This window comes from Pelodiscus sinensis, chromosome 23 (genome assembly GCF_052426305.1).
Source record: "Pelodiscus sinensis isolate ZL-2025 chromosome 23, ASM5242630v1, whole genome shotgun sequence".
In the NCBI taxonomy this organism is placed as follows: Eukaryota; Metazoa; Chordata; order Testudines; family Trionychidae; genus Pelodiscus; species Pelodiscus sinensis.
In genome coordinates this window covers 25,308,771-25,331,449 of record NC_143074.1, presented here as the reverse complement: position 1 = coordinate 25,331,449, position 22,679 = coordinate 25,308,771, and the positions used below count along the sequence as shown (strand labels likewise).

The 22,679-nt window shown below is 47.1% G+C and overlaps 1 protein-coding gene across 4 annotated transcripts in view; it reads right to left on the bottom strand.

Moving 5' to 3' along the window:
• The window catches only part of SCAI (suppressor of cancer cell invasion), a 97,269-nt gene that overhangs the window by 49,689 nt on the left and 24,901 nt on the right, over positions 1–22,679 (bottom strand). For all 4 annotated transcript variants that reach the window (XR_012897209.2, XM_075905696.2, XM_075905697.2 and 1 more), the window contains exon 3: positions 2,885–3,016. Coding sequence is in view for 3 of the 4 variants with exons in the window: in XM_075905696.2 (XP_075761811.1) it covers positions 2,885–3,016 (132 nt within the window). In the remaining variant the exon portion in view is untranslated. The remainder of the gene's footprint in view (positions 1–2,884; positions 3,017–22,679) is intronic.

Below are 22,679 nucleotides of genomic sequence, written 5' to 3'. Positions count from 1 at the left end.
GGATATAAAGTGAGCACTGTACATTTTGTATTTTTGATTAAATATTGGCGCTACAAAAAACGGTATTTCAGTTCACCTCATACAAATACTGTAGTGCAATCTCTTTATCATGAAAGTTGAACTTATGAATGTAGAATTATGTACAAAAAACTCCAAAAAACTTTAGAGCCTACAAGTCCACTCAGTTCTATTTCTTGGTCACTCAAACAAGTTTGTTTACATATGTGAGAAATAATGATGCCTCCGCTCCCCCCACCTCCACTCCCCAGTCCCCTGCCCTCATTCCTGAGCCTCCCCTTCCATGCTCCAAATTCCTGTCCTGAGCCCCTCATGCACCCCAATCATGACTCCTGCATCCCACCCCCCCATGTCCTCAGCCCCCTGTACTGACTCCTGTACCCCAACCCTCTGGCCCCACACTTATACTTCTTACGGGTACTGTTGTACTGCACCCTTCCCTGCCCTGAGGCCCTCTCAAGGAGGGGTGGGTTGTGACAGGACAGTACCAGTGTTCCCTGTAAGCTGCTGGGCAGCACAGCTTCACAGGTCATCAATCAGCCCCCCACCCCCAGTCAGCCAGCTGCCTGCATGGAGCCTTGAGCCTCTGACTGGGCAGAGCTGATTGATCACCTGTGAAGCTGGGCTGCGGCTTAGAGGGAACACTGGACAGAGCCTGTAAGAGATTTAAAGTTACTTTCAGCCCTGGTTTTAGGTGCAACACCAGCCCAGCTGTTTATCTCCTGCTACGCCTGCCAGAGTTCTCTTGGCTCTGCATCGTACGGTGTCTCCATCGTACCCCTTCTCACACAGGGCTCAGGAAACCTGGCCATATGTGTTCCAGTTCCAACAGGTGGGTCACTCACAGCTGTGACTGCACCGATTCATCACCCCCACACTGAAAAGATGCAAAAGCTCTGGGCAGGGCCAAACTATGAGGCTAATAAGCCTATATAGCTTTAGGCCCTCCCACTCAGGAAGGAAGCAGGACAGGGCAAAGAAGGGGGAGCGAGCTTGCTCAAAGGAGAACTCCAGCCAGCCAGCCAGCCAAGGCAAAGCAGCCCTGTGGCTTAGAAGATCCCAATCGCTCCTTGACAGTGCTGGAAGGGGAACAGCAAGCAACAAACAGTATTGGTACGAATCCGGGGTGGCTTTGGCTCCTTCTGCCCTTCCTAAAAGGCGCCGGGAGGGGGTGGAAGGCGGCAGCTCAGGCAGCCCTGGACTGTTGTGGGGCACACCCCGTCAGCCCCTTTCACCTGCCTGCAGCTTAGCACAGCAGCCTGCAGGAAAGCTCCAGGAGCCCAGCTGGTAGTGGGCCCACCTCCTCCTGCCACTGAGCACCCCAGCCGGCTCTTAAAGCATCTGCGTACTGGGGTGCTCCGCCTGACTCATCTCTGGTTTCATTCCAAAAATGCAAAGCTAAATAAACCTGCAGTTGGTCTTTTTTCACTAGCTTTAGGCCCCTCTTAACCTTAATCCAGGCCTGGCTCTGGGGTGCTCCAAGCAGGGGTGTGTCTTGAGTGATAGCCACCCCGTTTCCCTGAGAAGACGCCATGTGGACCACTACAAAATGAGCCAGACACCAGGGGTTAAAGTTCCCGGGGCTCTCAGGGCGGTGGGGTGCATTTCTGTTTAGCTGGCTGAAGAGTAGTGGAGTTCAAAGCATTGGCCAGAGTGGCTAGTTGGGCATTATGGGAAGCATGCTGAATTTCAATAAACTTGACAAAAAAAACCTGCTGTAGTACACACTGCATGACTGCTGACAGTGAAGGGAGGGGGAGAGACATAGTCCCTCATGAAGCTGGAAGCTTTTTGTCTCCAAAACTGGGCATTTTTCATGACTTGTTATGTTACAATGTGAACGCTCCTGGGTTCTGCCACCAAAATGGGGCTTGGGGTGACAAAACTTGCCGGTGTAAACAAGTGCTACAATAAAGCAATGAATCCAAAGGTAAGGAATGCTGCAAAGAAACATCTAAAACCAGTCCTCCTGTCATTCCCACTGTGGCCATCTGCCTTCCCACCCAATCTTTGTATTCAACGTCCAGACCCAGAGAGAGAAGCCCACATGTCAGCATTAGAATGGCCAATTCAGGCAGCCCACCCACACAGCACTTGTTACACAGCAGGAGAGAACAGAATCACATCCCCACTGACAAGCCGTCAGTCATTTCCATTCTTGGGAACACACAAGAAACCCAAGTAGCCACACAGGTTTCTGCAAAGGAATTTGTGGCTGCACATTTATACACTATCCCACTCTGCTTTGTTCTGTATAATTATGCTGTGATACACTAGCAACGTATCACAATCGTGTACAAATTGCACCAGCTCTTGCATCTTCTTGGCAACTTGTCTACACAGTGCCTCATGCAGCTGGGCCCTGATTCTTGTTTGTCAGTCCTAAGCCCTACCATAACACAAGAACCACCATGGCCTTTAGTCTGCAACAGCCAGATGCCTCATGTAAATGGAAATGTAAACCAACCACATGCAGTGGCTGTCCACAGAGCTAACTCCTCCTCGGATGCTCAGGAAGTGGCTATGCAGCATTCCAGAGGGCACACTGCTGTAAGAATTTTTTTCCAGATTCCTACAACAATAAAGGTGGTAGAGAGGTCTTCTGTAGAAATTGGTCTTGGTTCCTGGATCTCAGAACAAAAATGTGTGCAGAACCATAATCCCCTTTCCCTACCCCAATATATACACGGTAATTACTTGTTGTAAAACAAAATCATTCCAATTTACTCCTGATTTGCTGCATACACTGTATAATGTACAAACATTGGCATTGTTCATGCGTCAACAACTGGGTTACAATGTTATCCTGAATGAGAACAGGAGAGAAATTTGCTAGTCACTTGTGTAGCACTATAAATCCACTAACCTTAAGCCGTTGAAGAGCTGTTTAGATTTATCCAGTAGGTAACAAAAGTCTGTGACTGTTTTCCTCTCTCCCTGAGGGATATCATCCTCAGCTCCTCCCGATGACATGATTTCTTTTAGGGCAAACTCAGTCCTAGAAGAAAGCAAAGATCTATATAAGCCAAAGATTGAAAGCAACTGGGAACTCAGCAGACCAGTTTTAAAAAGCATATATGATTTCACAGGGATAATGAAACATCCAACAGGCAATTCTCCCACCTGTTACTTTCTGAGAGACTCTTTGAAGTTACAACAGGAATATTAACTCAGGACCAGAAAACCCTAACAAAGCATGGGGATATATATAGCATGGCTCGCTAGTTAACGAAACAAATGAAAATGGCATAGTACTCATGACATAAAATAGCTTGTTGACTGGACTATTAAAGACAAAAGCACAAATAAAAAGAGATTGTGCGTAAACACAGCGTGACTGTAACAACTCCTCTCTCTCAGCTTTTTGTCTATTAGCAAAGTGATGTGGGTTGCCTCACAGCAATGCTTAGAAAGAAGAGATCCAGGCCCTAAATCTGTTTACTACATGCGTTTCCATCCCTTTCCTTTCCTTCCCCAGTTGTTGGAACCTATAGTTCACTATTCCGCACTGTTGGACATCGGTGGTGTTTCCAGGAAGACATGCCCTAAATGATGCCTGTTCACTGACAGCTTTTCCTCACTAACAACTCAAGAGGGCTGCAGCCCAAGGATACCTACACAATCATTGGGTTTTTTGTTTATTCATCTGTGCACACCCTCATACTGTGCAATGACTAGCAGTATGCTATAAATGCGTATACAAGGGATCTGTAGCACGGACAGACCTAAAATTGAGTAAAAGTATAGAAGTTAGTGACCTTTTTGGAAAACAGTGTTAGAGATGCAGCCATGTTAGTCTTTAAAGTGCTACATAGTCTGGTGTAGCTGAAACAAAAGACAGAACTAACAAGATGGTTTATTAGGTGATGAGCTTTCGTGGGCCAGACTCACTTCCTCAGATCAATATGTGGAAGAAATACACTTTGGTATATATGGTTGTGCCGATTTTCTTCCACATATTGATCTGAGGAAGTGGGTCTGGCCCACGAAAGCTCATCACCTAATAAACCATCTTGTTAGTCTTTAAAGTGCTACATAGTTCTGTCTTTTTGGAAAACCTGTTTGAAATTAATCCACAGCAAGATTAATGTCATGACCATCCAGCCGTGAACAGGGAGCTATAGGTTCTGATACCTGTAATGAGATGTACTGAACTTCAAATGGCTAACCGCTTTGGGACCCATCTATGCTCTCTAGAAACTTCAGGTCAACACAGGTCATTAATAGGAAAAGAAAGAGAGAACCAACCAAGTGTTTTTGGCATCTCTGTGGAATCTGGCTAACTAATGGGGTTGGGGATTGTTTGGGGAAGAAAGGGCAACAATAAATTCCATTTGCACAGGATCATTGTGCAATGACTGTATATGTGCAACCATCTGCAACTCTCCATTCAGAACAAGAGGAAGCAGCGCCTGCCCTGCAAGGAGAGCATGGCCAAAAAGCAGATTACATGCAGACACTGGAGAACAACTACAGTCATTGTCCCATCAATGTCACGCCAAACTCCCAACTCAAGCAGACTTCGGTTACACTTCCTGTGACATCACTTCATGCACTACAACAGGGGTGGGCAAAAGCCTCTAAGTGGGCCAGATTCGACCCACATGGCAGTTCCAGGCCCCACCCCCTAGCACACTGCCTGGGAGCTGGGGATGTGCAAGCCCATTTAACTGCTTCGGTTTAAAGGGCTCACCCCTTCCCCGTCAGGCGATGCGTTGCCAGGAGGAAGGCACGAGCCCTTTAAATAGAAGCAGCTGAAGGGCTCACTCATCCTGGCTCTCTGGCAACACGCTAGCAGCGCCAGAGCTGTGAGCCCTTTCAATAGAAGCAGTTCAAAGGGCTCACATATCCCCAGCTCCCAAGCAAAGCACTAGCATGAGCCCTTTCAACAGCAGGAATTGAGAAGGGTTGCAGCGCTCATCCCCAGCTAACGTGATGCCCGGGAGCTGCAGGGGAAGCATGAACCCTTTCAACTCCTGCTATTTAAAGGCCCACCCCTTCTGTCTGAGGCCCCGCCCCTTCTGGGGCAGCCCACAACCACTTTACAATTTTTTTGAAGTGGTTCTCATTCAAAAATTATTGCCCATTCCTGCACTACAAAGTACTGAGAAAAGTGGCAACTCCCTCCTTCACCTTTCAAGGACACTAGTGAACATAGCCCACCTAACAAGGAACTTTATGGCTGCCTGCCTGTAATTGGCAAGAGGCAGACCTGTGTTTGGCAAGGGGCAGCATAGCATCTATTCACTTTCCTTTCTCACATGCCAACAGAATGATACACGAGGCTTTATCACTAGAATGTGGCTTGCACTGCACTAGACCAATTGCTGACACGATTCAGAAGGGAAACTTAAGAAACATCTGCCCAACTCATTTTCAATTAATTACTTCTGTGCAATGCCAGACGCGCAAGAGCTCAAAACATCCCAGTCGTGGTTGCGAGCTGAACTAAGAAAGCAGGACCTAGGTGCCATGAAAAAGTAGTTGGCATTTGAAGCCTCCAGCATCAAATATTTAACATTTTACATGCCACGGAACAGACAATAACTATTCCAAGCACCAGCATATGAAATTCACCCCCACAAGACACACCACATGGTGAGAAGAGAGCTAGAAACAAACATATGAAGCAGCGAAGAGGAAAGTCAAGTATCTCAGAAAGATGGACTATACCCCAGATCCTCTGCGCTCTGCAGTGCTCCACTGTGGCAGACAGGTACTCTACAACAGCTTCAGACAGGTTTTTTAATGGAGCCACGTTTAACTCAACAAAGAACTCAGTTTATTTTATGCTGCCTCAAAATTCTTCCATTTTTAATGTCTACATGGGAAAATATAAGAAGATATAAAACTGCTACTAACATTGGTTCAGCACTTCAGCTCCATGGGTGCAACTTCAGGAGCCTTTGATTAAGCTAGCAACTGACAGCTATCCCTGTATTTAAACACTTGCAATTAGTCCTCCTCCCCAGGCAACAGCGTGTTTTTCCCTTTTACTCTAAGACACAAGTTTGAAAAATGATTAACAGAAGAACTGGCAGCACAGAAAGGCCAGGAGAGACCAAAATGTTTCCTGAATGATAACCACTTGTTAGGGCTGAGGGGGAGACTGTCACACCAGGGGAAACCCTTAAGTCAGGAAGCCCAGTTATCCTCTATCCCTGCTCCTGAATCTCTGAAATTATGCCTGGGTCTCCTCCCTTGTGGAATCTAATTCACTGCCCGTTTGCTCTGTCTACTCTATTGATACCACAGCACATCCAGGGAGAAACTGCCTGTGCGCCCCCACATGCTAGAAGGAGCGGGCTTACATAGCAGGAGCTCATGTTTAAAACCATATTTTGTGCTCAATGGAGGAAGTCTCTTACATGTTACAGTCACAGGAAGAATCTGTGGAAGCCCACAAGATCTGCCTGCCTTGATCACAAATTCTGCTAGTGCAGAAGTGTAAGGAGGAAGGAAGAGGAGCACGTTTTGGTGCTGTGCAGGCACCTGACGGGTTATCATCATGGGGCCACTTCACTGTGACATTCAATTTACTACCAACATGCAGCTTCAGAACTTATGCATGTCACAGCCAAGCCACACAGATGCGATCAAGAACAACCAACAACCCAAGCTTAGTCTAGGATGAGAAGTTACTAAAGTTTGGATGGTTTCAGGGCACTGACAGCATTGCTCTTCTGGACAAACAATTCACAGGAAACTGCCTCGCTTTAATAAGACCCCCATTTAAAAAGTCTTAGAAAGCCCAATTTCTCCATACTGCTATTTTGTGCTGTTTTGTACAATTCAGGGGCTGTGCATACTCAGCTGACATCCAGAATCACTTAGTCACTAAAGGTCACATTTAGGCCAGCTCTACAGTATGTGAGAAAGTCAACCTAATATACGCAAGTCCAGCTACAAGAATAGAGTAGCTGGAGTTGACATACCTTAAGTCGAATTTCTGCAGCATCCCCACTATGGCAGGTCCAAGTGAGAAACTTCCCTTACCCTTCACGACCCCATGGAGTACCATGGGGGCGCCACCAGCGAACAGAAATTGAGTGCAGGATCTAATTCAGAAAGGTCTACCTTTGAGCAGGTTTGTCCTATTAAACCAAAACCAGTGTTTGGATCATGACCCAAATCTGAGCAACAGTAATTATACCCAATAAACAATCACTTTTGCAGCAGAAAACATTCTTGCAACACTACCATTTTCAAGCTATAATGTTGTGCAGCACTTCAGCAGAACAGCCAAAGCATGATTTCCATTTGTAACCTTGCTTCCTGGGGCGTGGTATCCACAAATATAATTTAACCTACACCCACCAGCTTTGCAGCCTGCTGTTTCATTCCTTGATGACTTGGGAGCTTGGTAACCTACCTTCACCTCCTAAACAAATACACATTCCACCTGTTAGCCCCAGCTCCCTGGCCACATGGGAACTGCATAAAAGCAGACACTGAACAGAGATTATTTGCATTTGGGCCACTATCTTAAGATGACACCAAACACAAGGTCCCAGCTCAGGCAGAAGAAAGAGCACAACTTTCCTAAAATCATTCTCCTCCACAGCTCGCTCCCCGGTCTCAATGAAGTTTCACTGACCAGTTTGCTCTTATCTAATCCCCACCTTGCCTCATTAGCCTTCTGACCTGCCAAATAGTCTTGATACTTTAACTGTAAATAAGGGTAGTGGGTGCCGCTTGGATACTTAAAATAATAATCCAAGTAGGCATCGAATGTTTACAAACTAACCCATGAAGTCAGCTAGTCACTGGAGCACAGGATAGAGAACACTCAGCTATGATTCACAGATCAAGTCACTTACTGAACTAGTAAAATGGTTCAGCCTCTCAAGTGGGTCCTTTCAGTTCAGCTCCTCCGCTAACCATCCCAGAGGGATGTCTTCCCTCTCCCAAGGGCCAATCAGATCCCCACCACTACAGCATCGCAATTCATCCTGCAAGCCAGGGCAACGAGTAGAGGAAATGGAGGCATTTATTCCTAGTCACCCCTCAGGGTCAGTCTCTGGATGACCCCCTTCAACATGCCAGACCCCAAGAGCCTCACTCTTCCTTCAAGAAGGGGCACATGGGCTTACTGCCTCCTGAGACGGAGACTCAATGTTGATAAATGCAAAGTAATCGGAAAACATGATCCCAATTATGTGTGTAAAATGATGAGGACTAAGTTAGCTGTTTCCAAGAGATCTGTTACTCAAGAGAGATCTCGGAGTCAGTGCAGACAGTCCTCTGAAAACATCTGCTCAATCATCAGGCAGGATAGATAATACCATATTGCCTCTACATAAATCTATGCCCACATCTTGAATACTGCGTGCAGATAAGGGATGTAAAATCCCAGTTAATTAACAGGTTAAAAGTCAGGTTTGCCTAGTGTTTAACCGGTTAGCAAACTAAAGCGGGATCCTAGGCTGGGTATCGCTTCAGCCTGGCTGGAGCAGCCCTCAGTCCACCTGGCTCCCGGCCCGAGCTGGGGCCGCCTGCTGCTGGGGCTGGTTCTATTCCTCTCATTGAAGGCTCTAAACACTACATAACTGGCAAGGAGGACATGCAGGAGAAAGGAAAGGGGGGGGGGGGGGAGGAAGGAGGAGAAGAACCACCTAGCAAGTACAGCACTTAATTACTACAGGTTGTACCTCTTAAATCAAGGACTCTCTGGTCCGGCAACATCCATGGTCTGGCAGGATCATAGATGTTGCTGGACCAGAGAGCCCTGGTGCCTGGGAATGCGAGCCAGTCAGGGAGTCCAGCAAAGGGAAGCCTCACCATCCAACCAGCGAGCCCTGTCCCCAGAGAGCCCCGGCTAGAAGGATCAGCGAGCCCTGTCCCTGCAAAGCTCCTTCCCAGTGCAGCAGCAGTGGGACAGCCATAGAGCCTCATACCTGGGGAGCCTCAGCCAGGCGGGGCAACAGCGGCTGCTGGTGAGCCCCGTCCCCAGGAATCCCCGGCTAGGTGCGGCAGCAGCAGGGAAGCCACAAAGCCTAGTCCCCAGGACGCTCCAGGCGGGACAGAAGTAGGGCAGTTGCGGAGCCCCATTCTTGAGATGCCTTGGCTGGGCAGGGCAGAAGCAGGGCCGCAGCGGCTGGGGAGCTCTGTCCCTGGAGAGCCCCAGCCAGCTGGCAACAGCAGGGCAGGAGCCCCGTGGCACAGGGGCTGGAGCGGAGCCAGCCAGAGGGAGTGGCAGCATCCTGGGAGATCAGTGGCAGGGGACCTTGCCTGATCCAGCAAATTCCTTCATTCAGGACTGGTTAGGTCCCGAGGGTTCTGGACCAGGGATGTCCAACCTGTACTGAACAGAACCCAAAAGTATCAAACAACAGAGATGAATGTAAGAGAAAAGGAGACTCAAAGGCAGATATTCAGGTGCTCGTGACCATAAAGCTCCTTTGCATCTAGTGGTTAAGAGGGTGGGAGAAGTTATTTTCTGTTCGCAACACACACATGCCCCTCAAACCAGAACAGAAAAAATGCTTGCCAGATTGCACTTCAAACCTCCAATGGCTGGGCAGCCTTTTGCTATAGATTATCTTTTAGGTTGAGCAGGATTTTAACACAAAAGTAAAAACTGTTAAACCAGTGAGTGCACAAAAGGATCTCATTACTACATTTCCTGCCAAGAAAATATCCCCCAAGTATTCAAAATATCTTCCACTTGGCTCCTATTTATCTCACACTGTTTTATCACATGTGCACGCACATAAAAAAAGGAAAGACTCTCATTGAATGAATTTTATAAAACCCTAGAGAATATCTTTTCAATTCTGTGTATATTGAATTAGATGTTTAATGGTAAAGCTATAAAAATTTTCAGAGTAAGTCCTCTGAAAAGACAGGCATTAGAAGATCCAGGTTCTACACCAGGCTATGCCAGACTTCAACCATATGTCTTTGGCCTATGCATCCCAATCTGTAAGATGCAATTGACAACTTTTGTTAATGTGCGTAAAGCACTTGGTCATGAAGTATTCTATTAAAATACAGAAACTGAATTTCCAAAGATCCCTTATTTAGTTATAAATAGTTAAATTCAAGCCTCACACATATTACATTAAACTATACAAATCTGCATAATTGCATCAGAGTTTGGGTTGATTTCAAAATGAAACCATCTCTAATTTGCACTATCTGTACACCTCATTCTTCCAATGAGGAAGCAAACGCTTAAAGAATCCTGTAAGAAATATTCATTGTTATTTTTAGACTCCATAAAGATGACATTTTCCACTAGGAGTCACAAATCTGTCAAAATCAGAAGCAATTAAAAACACAATAGGTCAATAAAATGAAGAATGGTTAGGGCCCAGGCTCATTAGTTTCACCACCATCCAGACCTGGGAATGCTTCCAAAAATAAAACCAAATTATTCCTAACGAATCCATAGGGAGAAACTATCAGGATCCCAAACAAGCAGAAACAAAAACATCTCAAAAGTCTCCCCACTTACAGGACATCAAAGAGCCTTTGTAAAATGCTTGAAAGTCTCCCATACTTTGTAGGAAATAAATATTCTATTGAGAAAGGTGCTGAGAAATACATAGTCTATTTTAAGTTACTAGGAATATTTTCATAAAAACAAGGTCTTCTGTCTGGAGGATTCCCCTCGTCATTTTACAACAATGTAATTGAAGCTCTGGGTAACTAAAACAAGACAAACTTTTCTAGGTCAACAAATAGTCCTGCAGCACCTTAGAGACTAACAAAACATGTAGATGGTATCATGAGCTTTCGTGGGCAAAACCCACTTCTGCCCACGAAAGCTCATGATCCCATCAACATGTTGTTAGTCTCTAAGGTGCTGCAGGACTATTCATTGTTTAAGTGTTTTCTACTACAGACTAACACAGCTGCCCCATTGAAACTTGACTAGGTCAGTTTTTGAGGCAATCTACTCTGCATTCATTTCAATACAGCGAAAGCTCCATTTTTTATATTTCTCGTCAATGGCATTTGTAGTTCAGTTGATAGCTGGAGATGATACCTAGAGCATCCAGTCAACACCGTCTCCCTAGTGGGATGGTGCAGCTTGCTCCCCTTTAACTCATCTGCCAGACTAATCCCCAGCTACCAGAGACCATTCCTCACTCAGTTGTCAATCAACACAGAAGCAAAAGCGAAGTAGCACACAGCCTGTACATGAACGCAATTCAAAGCATCCCAGGGTTCCAATATTATCTATTCTGACACACCACATTTAGCTGCAGTAGAACTGCTCAGTTTTCAGGATGAGGAAAAAGTATCAGGAGCAGGGAACTAAAGGCCTGGTTTCCAAAAGAGGAAGTTTCCCTAGCCATATATAAATACGTAAGAAAAGAAGATATAATGGAAGAGCAGTGTTTTAAAAAAAGCTGCTTTTAAAGATTTTAATAACGCATCAGCTAATCATGTGAAGGGCCTTATTTCCAGTATAGCAGTCACATATTGGTGAGCTACTGGAAGCGTCCAGTTGGCCATAAAGATGAAGATGAAGCCATGGGTTGGATGGACAAGGATGCAGATTTACAAGGGAAGTGCCATCAGAAATAATTTGACAGCTTCTGTCAGGAATTAGGAAATAAGAAGGGCTATCACTTCAAATACAAGATAGATTTTCTATTTGCTTAACACTAAGGGCAGGCTGTTACCTATTACCATGGCTGTTCACAGATCATCTGCATTCTGAACTGTAGGCTCTGAGCTGAACTCATTTCACCTTGCGTTTACTGACCTGTCAGTTTTGCATTCAATTGACTATTATTGTAACATGGTTGCATGCTATGAAACCACTCCATTTGTTAGGAATCTGAAGATCAAAAGGGTACACACACAGGTTGAACTTCTCTAGTCCAGCAATCTCTGGTCCAGTGACATCATTTTAGCTAGCCAGATGTCTACTTATCAGAAGTGTGGCCACGTTTTCCACAGTCCCCTAAAGTTTGTTGATATCCACCAGTCCTGGCTGTGTGTTCTGTTCCTTAGGTGTAAATTAAATCTAACTATCTTCTAAGACAGGATTTCCCAACCTTTCGTACCAAGGACTAGCAAACCTGTTCACAAACTCGCGGCAGACCGGCAACATTTGCATAGTCACATTCATTATAATATGCAAATATGTGAATAAAACCTATCCTGCTTGCCAAAATATGTACCCCCGCCCCCTCATACACGCCAACCCTGACTTCTACAGCCCCCCATATTTTATTCAGCTCCAGCAATCAGAACATCCGCCCACCAGTGGGAGCAGATTCCAGTCCCCCGCCACGCAGCAGGTTCCATCCCTCTTCCCTCCCCGAGAAGGGCCCAGCCCCCCACCACCATGCAGCCACAGCAGGTCCCAGCTACCCCATCAAGCAGCAGGCCCCAGGGCCCTCCCCTTTCCTGAGCAGGCCCCACCTTCAACGCTGGAGCAGGACCAAGCAATCCACCACATGGCCGCAGGTGCAGGCCCCGGCCACCGGCGCAGGCCCTGGCAGCTCACCATGCGGCCATGGCTTCACCACCGCAGCCACTTCACGTGGCCTTGCCAGCCAGGCCATGTAGTGGCTATTGCAGCTGGAACTGGGACGCACAGTAAAGCCCTGCCGCTGCTCTGCTCACCCTGCTGCTGCACAGTGAAGTGGACAGAAGGGAATTTCCTTATAGGGAACCCCCAGTGGGCATGGCCGAACAATGTGCCATGGCCCAGCAGGCAGGGGGTTGCAGACCAGTGGTTGGGAACTGCTGTTCTAAGAGCCCAGCAAGCAGAGGAAGTGTTGGTAATGCTGCCAGACAATATTGGCCTCCTGTGGTTTGGCAAATTCTCTGGTTCAACCTATAGTACCATGATTAAAAATAATTTTGCAAGTCCCTTGCTGCCCTACTTCTTCCTCAGTCTGTCAGAGATCCCAGACCAGTCCTAGATGTTCAGGAATTGGATTCAAAAGCTTTTATTTCTAGGTCATGGATATGGACCACTATGTGGGGAGGGGCTCAGGGCATAGGGCTGGGGTGCAGGAGTCAGGGTTGAAGGTGCAAGTGGAGTTCAGGGCAGGGGTTAAGGGCAGCTGGCTTCTCCCCAGGGCTGAGGGGCAGGGTGGGGGAAAGGATTCTACCAGCTAGTGGCTGCTCCACAGGGCAGGCCAGGGTGGCAGGGGTCGTACTGCTGGCCAGCAGCTGCTCTGAGGGCTGGGGCACTTGCTGCCTCCCTGCGGTCATTCTGGGGTATAACTGTCCCTGCTATCACATCCCTCCCTTCGATCTTATGGGAAACAATTGCATTCCATGCACGTCCCATTGTCCCAGCACAACCAAACCCTGACCTTGCTTTAAGAGGAAGCTGCATACCAAATGTGGCGGTCCTAGCTCGTACTGTTAGGAGTTCTTGGACAGACAGACTTTCAGACACAAAGACAGATGCACAAAGTTTCTAAAATATATAGTAAGATGTGTATTGCTTCACCCACTGTTGAACCCCAGCCACCTCTGGTGTGGAACAGGGAAGCTTGCTAACCCGACAACAACATGGGACAGGAAGAGAAGATTGAGCAGCACTCACCAACTCAAACCCAGTTCCTCCAGCACCAAGAATTAGCAGCACTGGAAGAGTCTACGGAAATGCTAGTACTAGGATTATCAGTAGCAAGTTCTTGCCTCTATCTCATTAGGAAACACTAGGATCATTATTAGGGCCTCACCAATTTCATGGCTGTGAAAAATGAGTCATAGACCGTGAAATAAGCCTTTCCCTGTGAAATCTGAGGTCTCCTTGTTCCTAGGAGCACTCCATCCTAGCTCTGACTGGGCAGGGGCAGGACAGGACTTGTTCCTTCCCTGCAAACTGCTCTGGCAGTGCGGGTCGGGGGGAACCAGACCAGACCCACTCCGCCTCCAGGTCTCTCCCCCAGCTGCAGGACCATGTCTAGGACTGGCAGGCAGCCTGATGTTCCTGCAACTGGAGACTTGTGGAGTTGGATCATACTGTACCTGTGCTGCTGGGAGCGCCCCATCAAAGGGAGGGGGAGTTTCCCAGCTCCAGCTGGACAGTAGAGGGACAGGACTTGTTTGTCTCCTACATAGCTGCTGGGGTTGAGGAGAGACCAGAGAGATCCTCCCAGGGGTACCTCCCCCAGCTGCAGGATGCTGGCCAGGACTGGGCAAGCAGCCTGAGATCCTACAGCTCCTCCTCCCAAGCTGGTGAGGACTCTCAGCAAGGATCCCCTGGCTGGGATGCTCCCAGTAGCACAGGGATGATCAGACCCACTTCCACTTCTCGGAACCTCCTGCCTTCCACATCTAGCTCTGCAGGCAACAACCACAGAAGTAGGGAGGTCTTGGAATCGCCATCACCACAACGGGTCTGTAAGCCCTGCCCTCTCCAATCCCCTTTGGGGTTGGGAACCACAATTACAAAGCTGTGAAATTTCAGATTTAAGCAGCTGAAAAACGTGAAACTTACCAATTTTCAAGTCCTATGACCATAATATTGGCCATAATGGACCATGAATTCGATAAGGCCCTAATCATTATTTACCTCTAAACTGAACAATGTATGTATTGGCCTAGGGGGCAGTATAAAATCCTCTGAAAAATGGGCACAAAATGTGCTTTTTTAAAGACCTTAGCATGAATTCTGCATTGTTTAAACGCATTTCTTCCCAACCGAGAGCAAAACCTATTTTCACGATAAAAATATAAAGTAATTTTACACTTGTGGTGTTTGTATAATGATCAGGTGGAACAGATATTCTGCCTCCCAGGGTCTCGTTTCCCAAACTGAGAAGGATATAACTAAGAAAACAAAAAGTTCTAAAACCGAAAAAAGCCACAACTGAGGAGACAAAGAAAGCAAAGCTCAGCTGTAAAAAGCATAAGTTCCATCTACAAAATATTTCTGATCAGAGCTGCCAGTAGAGATTTCAGAGATCCCAGATTCAAGACTATGGTTGAGTTAATACAGACAAGGTTGCTGCTGCCGTAAGCCCTGGTTTCACTCAGCCTTGACATAAACCTGAATTCAAAGCAAAGAAAGGAAGGGGGAGAACAGCGGGAAGAGAATGAGAGCAGTTAAATGAGAATAGGGGAGGGAAAAAAGTGACAGAGTTAAATCAGAGTGGAATAATGACAAGAGCTAAATCACCTCCGCCTACCTCATTCTGCATTGGCTTCTCATTCACAGGAGAAGGCAACATTTAGGTGCTGTGTAGACACAGAACTACTATCACAAGCTGCTTAGAGAAGAGGGAGGAATGATTCTCCCTACTGAAAGGCAGTGTTTTGTAATGCCATTGCCAGCCAGGAGGAAGAATCCTCATGAGAAACAGGGAATATACTTATGTTTCTCATAATAACGGCCATACTGGATCACACCCAACACACATCTAGCCCAGTAATCTGTCTTCTGACAGTGGCCAACGTTAGATGCTTCAGAATGAAAGAACAGAACAGGCAATCAAGTGATCCACCCCATCACCTATTCCAAATTCTAGCTTCTACCTTTGCCAGGATACCACAATTCCCCTGGGAATATTTAGAACTGCAAAAATAAAATATGGTCTCACTACAAATCTCCCACTTCTTGACTCCATCGATAACCCCAGGGATCGGTGCCACACAGGTATGGATAGCCCAGCCTGCTGGTTTAAGAGACCAGTCAGTTTAGAAAGATTTGATGCGCAAAACAGCCAGAGGTTCTTTTATGCAAAAGGACAAGAAAAACAAACAAACCAGCCAACCAACCCATAAGGTACAAGAATGAAAGACAGGAGCCAGCAAACATTGTTTTTCAAAACTTAGCATGTGTCGATCCTTAGAGGAATGGTTTCTACACTGTTGGCTCTGGTTTCCCTGCAGCCCCCCAGAGACACTTACTGAAACCTTAGCTTAAAACACCAACCAAAAAAAAGCCAGCAAATGGATACTTTCAGTCCAATTTTATTATTCTCTCTCACAGACTTCATTAACTCCTCAGGCTCCCTGAGGCAAAAGAAACAGACTTGTCAAGGATAGGGATGTAAAAGGTTAACTGTTACACAGTAAGCATTAGCCTTACTGGCATGCTTACCAGTTAACCAGAGGGCCAGATCCAGCTGGAACAAGCCCCCGACCCTCCACAGTTAAAAAGGATATGTTTAACTGGTTAATGGACATTTTCATCTCTAGCCAAGGACATGCGAGGTCCTTTCCAAGACTCTCTCAAAACACACAGTACTTCAGATTCCTCTAGTTCACTCCATTTGCTTAACTGGCTGTAGGGTTCCATCTCACTGAAATTCCCAGAGCAGAAGAATTTTACAAACATCCTGCAGGTGAACAAATTCAGCAAAGCAGGTCAGTTTAATAAGGGATAGCTTCACAATGCTAGCTGTTATTCTCTAAGGGTCTGTGTCATTTATACCACACACAGTTCTACTTCCTAGCAGCTTGCTGCATTTGGCCGACGTTTTGCAGCATAAAGTGAAAGGGGGAGAGAATGAGGAGTTAAACACTGTGCGCTCCTGGTTCACTGGGGGGCTGATGTACAAGCTTGCAATGTAAAGACGGCTTTGCACATGGCTGATTAGGAGAGAGATTGGACACACATGCACAAACTGGCTAAACAGAATGTTTTAGCTACAGACATGTTAGCCAGCCAAAAATATGGCAGCCAGTTACCCAGTAGCCTGCTGGAATTGCACAGTTATTACCTCACACCCCATATGTGAGGAATCAAGCCTCACTCCAAGGACTTAATGCTATTCTAAAGCTGAAGAGGGAAGCAGGGAGTGGACAAGTCTCTAGTGAGCGAGCAGGGGAGGGCAGGGTGACGAACAATCCCTTTCCTAGGGCTATATACAGCAAGCAACTGGGAATAGTGGCAGGGGTGACAAACACATGCTGAAGCTGCAGAGAAGTGACGGCTTAACACGAGCAGAGAGTTTCTCTCAAGTGCACTACACAGACAGTCCGCAGTCTCCTTCCTGCCTTCCAGATCCCCCATTGCTTGGGCAGTTCCAATAAGTTCTCTGTCCATCTGCACGGGGGCTCCGAATGCCCTGTTCTTTGCATCCTCCCACCAGGTTTGATACTTCGGCCTTTTACTGTCAGAGGCAGGGAACCCCAGTGACTAACAACTTAATGTCACACTTGTTCCATCTCCAAATGTCAAGACCCAAGGCAAGAGCCACTCAGGCCTCATCTACATTACCAAATTGTGTCACCAAAACCCATCTTTTGGCAACAGAACAACGAAATCGTGCATACTGCGTTGCGACTCATCATGAAAAAATGCTGTGTTTCAGTGACAAAAAAATCCCACCCTTATCAGAAACACCCTCCCCGCCCCCGCCGGCCTTTACTGTCCACAAACATCCAGTGTAAACAGCACACCTGCTTTTGCTGGCCTCCAGTAAGCATCCCACAATGTCCATGCTGATTGCTCTGGGCAGCAGTGTGAACCCCACTGCCTTGCAGCAAGATAAACAACAATCCTCACCTCCCCCATGAAAGCACCAGGGAACCTTAAATTCCTTTTTCTGCCTACTGCCTCAGCACAGAGAGGTCTCATTGGCTTCCCAGGCAGCCATCACACCAAAGCCTCTCCTGCTTGGACCACCACGGAGCGGTTAGATCCAAGCAGTTTATGTGGAGAGAAGTCTGCGTGGTCCCAGCTACAACTAACCCAAAGGAACTGGGATACGTCTAGGCACATTTCTCCAGGCTTGTGTGAAACGGGCTGTGATCGGGGCACTTCTCAGTGAAGAGCAAAGCTAAAAGGAGCTGAAGCCAGCTTACCATAAGGCAAAGGAGGCAAACTGCAGCTCCGGTGCTGAACAAAGACCTGCCATTTCTATAAGGAGCTGGATGCTAACTTCGATGGCGACCCTGCCTCTACTGCCAAGAGCCCCAAGGATACTTCAGAGGGCATGGGGCAGCAAAAAGGAGGCTTAGCCTGGGGATTTAAGCAACTAGACAACTATCCAATAAGCATATGCTTATCAGATAGTCGACCAGTGACGACTAGTTGCTCCCCCACCCCTCACTTGCTGCCTCTATCAGAGAGAGGGGGGGGCAGCTGGGGGGGGGAGGGGCAGGGAAGAAGGAAGAGAAGCAGGAGCCAGTGCTGAGGGGAACTGGCTTAAAAGCAGGTTCCCCTCCAGCACCATCTCTGTGGGGGGCAGGGGAAACAGAGGTGCAGCGGGGGACCAGGCGTGAGCCAGGAATCAGTTGATTCCTGGCTCATGCCTGGTCCTCCCTGCTGCTCTTCAGCCTTTAAGAGCCATGAGGCTCAAAGTACATTTAAAAAGGCAGAGCCACAGCAGGGTTAGGTCCTGGGGCCGGGAGCTAACCCCATTGTGGCTCTGCAGTTTCCCCCTTATCTAATCGACTAGTCGATGAGCTGATTAAACGCCATTTAACATCCCTAGCCTAACCCAGAGGTTGGGACTGATGTCGACAGTGAGGTAGACAAGGACATGGTGCTTCCAGCAGGATTGCACAGTGGGACAGGCGCCAGGAACTGTCCTTCACTGCTGAAGCCCATAGCCAGACTTAGCAGTTTCTCTCCAGAGAGCAAGAAGCAGACAATGAGACATGGGGTAAGCGGCTGTGGCTTGGAGGGCAGAGGTGGGAGTTGGCCACATAGAATGGGAAGCTGGACGGATCTCTGAGAGCTGGACATTGCCCTGTGTAGTGAGTTGGAATGGCCCAACAGGATGGTGATGGACGCTGACGGAGATCAAGGGAATCCTGCAGAGAGATCTCCAGGAAAGTATCCTGGAGGTACTTGTTAATCCTCTGCTGCAGGTCCCTGGCAGTGCAGCTGTGTTCCTTCCCACACTGTAGGGCACTGTCCGGCGCCATTCTGCAATCACCTGTGCAGGGATCAAAGCAGCACAGAGCAGGACAAAAGCCACAAGAGTGCAGTAATTGTCCCCTGGTTTCCCTGCTCATGTTCACCAGTAAGATGTCTGCTAAAATGATCCCTGCCTCTGGAAAAGTGTGGGATAATTTGAGAATGAGTTCCCTGAAAAGCTACACAGCAAGCCCTGCAAAAACTATTTTACTTTGTCTATATGCACCACCCCCCTGCACCACTCACCATGCTTTGGGTGCTTGCCATGTAAGCCATCAGTAGGTTGCAAAAAGGTGCTCGTAAGTGAAAGGTTACAAAGCTGTGCTTGATTTTAACAGTCCCTCTTCTGTGCTTTGTCCGCTTGGCCTTGAGCAGACGTGTCCCGGAGGTACACACCACGCACCCCCGCCGACTGTCTCTAGCAGATAAGAAGAAGGACAAGTAGCAGCAGAGACAACATGTTCAGGGAGCTGCTGCAGCGCTCCTCTACAGAGAAAAGGGAACAAAAGGAGTGCTGGAGAGATGAAAGGCAGGACAGAAAAAAGAATCAAGCTTTTGCTAGGGACACAACTGTGCAGACTATAAAAAGTAAAGGAGGAGCAAACAGATACTTAAGTCTTTAATAACGCTGCCGAGTGAGCAGATCCGAACTCGACCTCCAAGGTAGCACATGCACAATGCTTTGTCAAGCAATAATCCCTCTATGCCCACGTTCCTTTCTGCTATCTGGTACTTCTCAGCTTCCTCTTCACGCCCCCCCCCCACCCTCCCCTCACAACTTTAGCAATGACAGCTGGATCTACACAGAACTGCGAGGTTTTGTGCTTTCCAAGCCCTCCATGACCAGCAAAGGTACGTTTTGGGGAGAGTCATGGTGCTCTCGCTTGGACAAAGACAGTTTTATAATGAGAAATCGTTTTTGTGTTCCACAAATTCACATCGCAGTCACTGATTGCAGGCACAAGCTTTTTAATCCTTTTCTTTCATGGATATGTGGCTCCCCCAAAATTTACATAGAACACATCAGGAAACCAACTCCAGATCAGAAGCATGTTCCTGTCCCTCATTGTCAAAGTGCTTCCTCAAAGCATCCCCGATGTCAATTGCATCACTCTGGGCTCCTCTGACAGCCCTAGTGGTCCACCCCTGTACAAACTCTCCCTTAGATTTGGGATGTCAATGTGTAGTCAATTACATGATTAACCGATAAGCCTTGGCTTATCAGTTAATCTTGTCAACTACAGGCACTCTTCCCCCACTTGCTACCTCTATATCAGGAGCCCATGAGGAGCTGGCTTTAATCAAGCTCCCCACGACCACCAGATCTGCCTTCTCCCCCACCCCTGCACTGCTGCCTCTGATAGAGAAGCAGCAGCGCAGAGGGTGAGGGGTGCAAGCTGGAGCCGATACACAGGGGGAGCTAGCTATCAAGCAGGCTCTGCATGTGCCAGCTCCACGGAGCTCCCTACAGAGGCAGCAAGAGGGGGCAGGCAGGAGCCAGTGCCAGGGGGGAGTCAGCTTAGAAGCCAGTTCCCCCCAGCACCAGCTCCGTGGTGCTGCCTGCCCATACCCCATGCTGCTGCCTCTAAAGCCGTGTGAGGGGGCAGGGGAGGCTGCCACGAAGCAGTGTCTGTCTGTGGGGAACTCAGCCCCTGATACAGAGGCAGCAGCGGGGTGGCAGGCAGCCAGTCTGTGGAGGAAACTGGTTTTGAAGCCAGAGGCAGCAGCATGGAGTGGCAGAGGCTCCCCGGAAGCACACCGACTGCCATCCCCATTCCCAGGGACCTGTGTTCCCTCTAAGCTGCGAGGCAGCACAGCTTCCCAGGTTGTGAATGATGGTGCCCCCAATGTGAACGTGATCTGTTGACAGAGGGAACAAGTGTGAACACCCTTGGATTTTGGTTGTCAACTTTCCTGTGTCAATATGAGTTTCATTGACAAAATTTAGTGTAGACAAGCCCTCAAACCCATAAATGCAGATTCTAAGCAGCACAATGTGGCCACATCCCATACCTGGTATATACAAAGTAGGCAATACACACACAACGCTTTGAAGCTTTCAGGTTTTAAAACCTTACTGTTTGCATTTATTAAAACAAAAAAAAATAGAAAAATCTTTAAAAAATTATTGTTCATGCCATGTCATTCAAAACGTATGCCTTTCCATTAAAGTATTTATCCTAAAAGTTTCAAACGTCCACCAAAATAAGATACACAATGCCTGAGGTCCTTCAACGGAGATTTTTAAAAATGCTCTTTCCATGAGAAACAGCCTCAAGTAGCCACTTCTCTTCAACAGCCTCATAACAGCATATCTTGAAAACATGCAGTGTGAAACCCACAAACATTTCCACCACGCTAATGCAGATTAAGTTATAGTTATTTTACGGGGGGAGGGGGGAGACAGGAAATTTACAGGACAATGGCTTCCAGGGGTCCTAGGTCTCCGCAGAGATTGTGCTAATCCCTGTTACTCCCAAAGACACTGGGCTTTGAGTGAAAACCACAAAAGCTGCAGATTTCTCAATGGATGTATACTGTGGATTATCAATTGTTTATCCGGCTACCCGGTAGGGTATATAAACCCATTATAAGGCTGTGCACTTCACAATCTGTAGCTGAATTAAATCCTTGACAAACCGCCAGGCTGACAAAGGAGAAAGATCAGGTAGCATTAGTGTTATTTGAGATTCAACCAAACTTTGTGGACTAACAACAAAAACAAAAACAAAAATCAGTATTCCACAATGAATCCCTCCTCTGCTTAGTACTTGAACAGAATATGCTACACTCTCAGCATGTAATGCAGAGCTTGCGGCAGCAGAGTGCTGTCAAGGGGATCTAATTTGTTAATTGCAGAGTGGGGTCTTAAGCGTATTCTCTGAAAACCAAGACCATCTCACACTGTACTATCTAAAATAGTGATCGAGATACAGCCGTGTTAGTCTGGTGTAGCTGAAACAAAAGAGAACTATGTAGCACTTTAAAGACTAACACGGCTGCATCTCGATCACTATTAAACCATCTTGTTAGTCTTTAAAGTGCTACACTGTACTATCTAAAGGTTGCTAGTAAAGCTGCGAATCTTCATAAGCAGCAACACAATTTCCACTTCAAAGCCTAGGCAAGATCACCAGGAAGACAATAAGGAGCAGAAGGTATTCAAGGGAGTACAGCACTCTGGAAGGTATTGCAGTGCAAAGGGACAGAAGGGAAGAAACAAAGAGCAGCAATTCTCTGAGTCTCCACAATAAACAGGTCTAGGGAGCGCTCTACCCACCACACACTGCATTTTACATCCTCTCATACGGCACTGACATCAGAAGTGTTCTATTCTCTCAGAAGTGTTGGAGAGATGAGACTGTCTACGCACATAGAGACTGGACACGCATACATGGCAGGCTAGAATGAAGCCCGATTTGTCATGGCAGCATTGTCGACACAGACTGGCGAAGGCAATGTTTGTAGGGGATAAGGGGCAGGATTGGCTCTGCTAATGGTTAAGAGCAGATTACTACATAGCTAGAATGTCGTCCATGTCAAATGCAACTCTTCTGGTGAATACTGCTAAATCATATTGCTATTTTCTCCTCTTTCATGTGTGTTGGAAGCATGCTCTGAAAACGCAATTTAACCTTGAATGTCACGCAAGTTCCTGTTCAGTGATGTTGCACTGACAAAAGGGCTTGTCAAAGGATGCTTTGAAGGGAAGACATCACGGTGAGTCTCAAACAACTGAGATTAACTTCAATAACTCTCTCATTTACAACAGGCAATCGTTGAAAAAAGCTACAGCACAGTGGGTAGAGCCAAAAGGTTGAGGAAAAAGGGAGGCTTATGGGAGAGCAGTACAGGGATGTAA